The sequence below is a fragment of the Condylostylus longicornis genome, unplaced genomic scaffold (genome assembly GCF_029603195.1).
Source record: "Condylostylus longicornis isolate FDR11 unplaced genomic scaffold, ASM2960319v2 ptg000415l, whole genome shotgun sequence".
NCBI lineage: Eukaryota > Metazoa > Arthropoda > Insecta > Diptera > Dolichopodidae > Condylostylus > Condylostylus longicornis.
In genome coordinates this window covers 1,871-5,336 of record NW_026578374.1, presented here as the reverse complement: position 1 = coordinate 5,336, position 3,466 = coordinate 1,871, and the positions used below count along the sequence as shown (strand labels likewise).

At 48.1% G+C, this 3,466-nt stretch overlaps 1 protein-coding gene across 1 annotated transcript; it reads left to right on the top strand.

Moving 5' to 3' along the window:
* Window positions 1-236: 236 nt before the first annotated feature.
* Window positions 237-1,412, top strand: LOC129617130 (uncharacterized). The gene is made up of 2 exons (XM_055532517.1): window positions 237-416; window positions 579-1,412. Exons 1-2 carry the CDS (start codon window positions 237-239, stop codon window positions 1,410-1,412), a joined length of 1,014 nt encoding a protein of 337 aa, XP_055388492.1.
* The last annotated feature ends 2,054 nt before the right edge of the window (window positions 1,413-3,466 follow it).

The following is a 3,466-nucleotide window of genomic DNA, read 5'->3' as shown; positions in this document are numbered from 1 at the left end:
TGTAAAGTCGTGTGTGAATCTGCTTATTCGAAAAAAAAGTTTGAAATCTTGTTTTATCCGAGCGTTTGTCTGAAATAGTGTTTTGTCTGAAGTAGTGTTTTATAATTCATTTTATAATCTGGTTTTATGATTCGTTTTATAATCTTGTTTATAATTTGTTTTATAATCATACAATTTCGTTTAATCCTCTGTCGTATCCGGAACTCTGCCCCCCAGAGCAGGTTCCAGCAAAAGAAATGGAGCTGCTTCTAAACCCCGTGGGGTTGCAAGAAGCGCTAGCGGAGGCCCTAGCAAAAGCAATGCTGGCAGTACAGATGCCACTACCACCAAGCATGTTGGAAGTAGTGGTAAAGGCATCGCTGGAGGTGTTAGAAAAGCACACCCAGCAAATACAAACAGAAGCACTGCAAAGAAAAGTAACACTGCGCAAGCCAGCACCACAGCAACAAACACCACAGCAACAAACACCACAGCAACAAACACCACAGCAACAAACACCACAGCAACAAACACCACAGCAACAAACACCACAGCAACAAACACCACAGCAACAAACACCACAGTAACAAACACCACAGCAACAAACACCACAGCAACAAACACCACAGCAACAAACACCACAGCAACAAACACCACAGCAACAAACACCACAGCAACAAACACCACAGCAACAAACACCACAGCAACAAACACCACAGCAACAAACACCACAGCAACAAACACCACAGCAACAAACACCACAGCAACAAACACCACAGCAACAAACACCACAGCAACAAACACCACAGCAACAAACACCACAGCAACAAACACCACAGCAACAAACACCACAGCAACAAACACCACAGCAACAAACACCACAGCAACAAACACCACAGCAACAAACACCACAGCAACAAACACCACAGCAACAAACTCCACAGCAACAAACACCACAGCAACAAACACCACAGCAACAAACACCACAGCAACAAACACCACAGCAACAAACACCACAGCAACAAACACCACAGCAACAAACACCACAGCACAGAGCCACACAACCCCAAGCACCACAACAACCAACACAAACACAGAAAAGAAAAACTTACGCCCAAGCACTGTTTCAGAAAAAAGATGCCGTGCAGGTAGCGGACGCCCCACTACTAGAGAAACCACAAACCAGCCACGACCACACATCACCAGCAAGCAAGTTTGTGCGCCAAGCAACTCCCCTAAGAGAAGCGAGGTCGGTCACACTTGCAGCCTTCTGGATCATCGACACCCCAGACGCGAAGGAAGTCTCCTACAAAGATTGGAGATCTAACCTTTACGAACAGGGGGCACTAGCGAGGTCGATCATAGAGCTGCGACAACCCATTGAGAAACGTCTTGGAGGTGATCACCACGTGAGCCGTAAAGTTATAGGATAGCTAGATGGCGTGATCGTCCACTAGAGTCATGGTACAGATTTTCTATCGCTGTGTCCGCGTGTTGTCTAGTCACTTCCCACGTCTGGGAGCTTTCCTTTTTCTTTGTCTCATGGCTGTACAAACTTGGTGCCTGCTAAAAGGTTAGCCCTCAACTTTAGTCACAGTTCCCCCAACCCACTCTCGCACCCCCATCCGCCGGTTCGGCAACAGCTCTTTGACAGATCACGCAAGAACAGATACTCGAAGTGATGAATGCGGCAGCAAAGCTCAACAGCAACATCAAGAGAGCCCTTCCGTACGAAAAAGTGTGGGACCAAGCTCATCCACTGACAACGCAGCAAATTCAAGAATGGCATTATCCTATGCCAAGAGTATCAAGTACTCGCCGTCAAATTGGTAAGGCAGTACCTGCGTTCAGTGGCAGTGGGAGCCAACATCCTGATGCAAAACAAAGAAGTGGAGCGAGCACAGGAAGTCAAGGCGGTGCTAAACGATGTTGCCTAAACATCGCATGTGTCAACATCAAAGGGAACCTCAGTGGAAGAATGCAGAAACTGAGCGAAATCATGATGGAGAATCAACTCGACATCGTCATTTTGACAGAAACAAAGATCTCCATACATGTCCCGGAAATGATGATAGACACGAACAAGTTTAGCGTGGCGTCGGTTGGAAATCAATACATTGGGATTGGGGTCCTCTCCCGCCTCCCCATTGAGTTTGAATTCCAAGGCCTCAGGACAATCGTAGTCAAAGCTAGCAACCATGTCATCGTCGGAACCTATGCGCCACATGAAGGAGCGGAAGAAGGAGCATTGGATTCTCACTATAAGGAGCTCACTCAATTGGTCAGGGAGAAGCAGCCAGCTGCAGTCTTGGGGGACTTCAGTGCTGGTCATGAGTTGAAAAGCGCGAAAAGAGTGAGGAACTTCGACAGACTGGAGACCTTGCTGGCAGCGACAGAATATAAGATGCTTGACTACCAACCCATATGGAAGGCAAGTTGATCGTTTTTGGACGTTTCTGTACCGCTAACTCCCTTTCTAATTACTAGCAGTCCATGCTGATTAGTAGTTTCCCCCACCATTCTAGAGTGCAGTGCGGTCCCCCGAGACCGACACATACACAGATTAGGACCAAGAAGGCTCATGAAATTGCTCTGTCGTTCCTGGCCCTCCTCACTCCCCCAACCTCCGGCTCCTCCTCTTTCACCCCAACCCGCTGTCTTCACAATGAATCCGGCCGAGCAAGCCAACAAGGACCTCACTACCCAGCTCTACGACCGCGAGCACGAGCTCGAAGAGGCTAGCGGTTTGGCTTGGTGATCGTTTTTGGACGTTTTTGTACTATTAACTCCTTCATCAATTGCTAGATGTCTAGGTGATCGTACCGTTAACCTCCCTCATCAATTGCTAGAGGTATAGGCCTATTATGTTCTATGGTTCCAGATGATAAGAGTGAAGACGCCACCCAAGGGACGATGGGATGTCGCCCAAGATCGTCACATAGGTTCGTTGATAACAATAGGGCCCTCTATTCGAAGCCGGCCTGGCACGAAACAACGGAAGACAGGTGTGAGGTCTCGTCTTCCGCTTCCAACATCAACTCTGTGGGGCAGCAGGCCCGGTCTGACCCCTGAATGAGTAACAGACCCGTTCCTTCGCCACAGGCCCCCAACCCAAGACGCTCGACCTGGCCCCAACCTCAACGATGGGACAATAGCTTCAAGGACGATGAATCACCTCATCGGTCCGATTATGAGGAAGTCAATTGTTAACTGGGTTAATAACCCTTAGCAGATGCGCTGACCCAAAGGGGACCTAGGACCGTTACAAGCTTGGCCGTTATCTCTGCTCTCACCCTACTACTTGAACTACCTCTGGTTTTTAGTCGTTCTACCGGCTACGCCATCCATCCTCCACCCCAATCTATTTTTGCTAGTTTTTGTCCCTTCAGCAAGGACTACTCATTATCTATAGCCATTTAGGTGTTTCATTTATTTCATTACCACTAATAAGATTCGCGAACCAAAGTGTGGGCAAGGTGAATGTGGC

What these genes read in the sequence shown, in the direction of transcription:
- LOC129617130 (XM_055532517.1), top strand. Translation starts at nt 237, where the DNA reads ATGGAGCTGCTTCTAAACCCCGTGGGGTTGCAAGAAGCGCTAGCGGAG. An exon ending in CAGAAGCACTGCAAAGAAAA is followed by an intron (nt 417 to 578) that starts GTAACACTGCGC and finishes CAAACACCACAG; the next exon opens with CAACAAACACCACAGCAACA.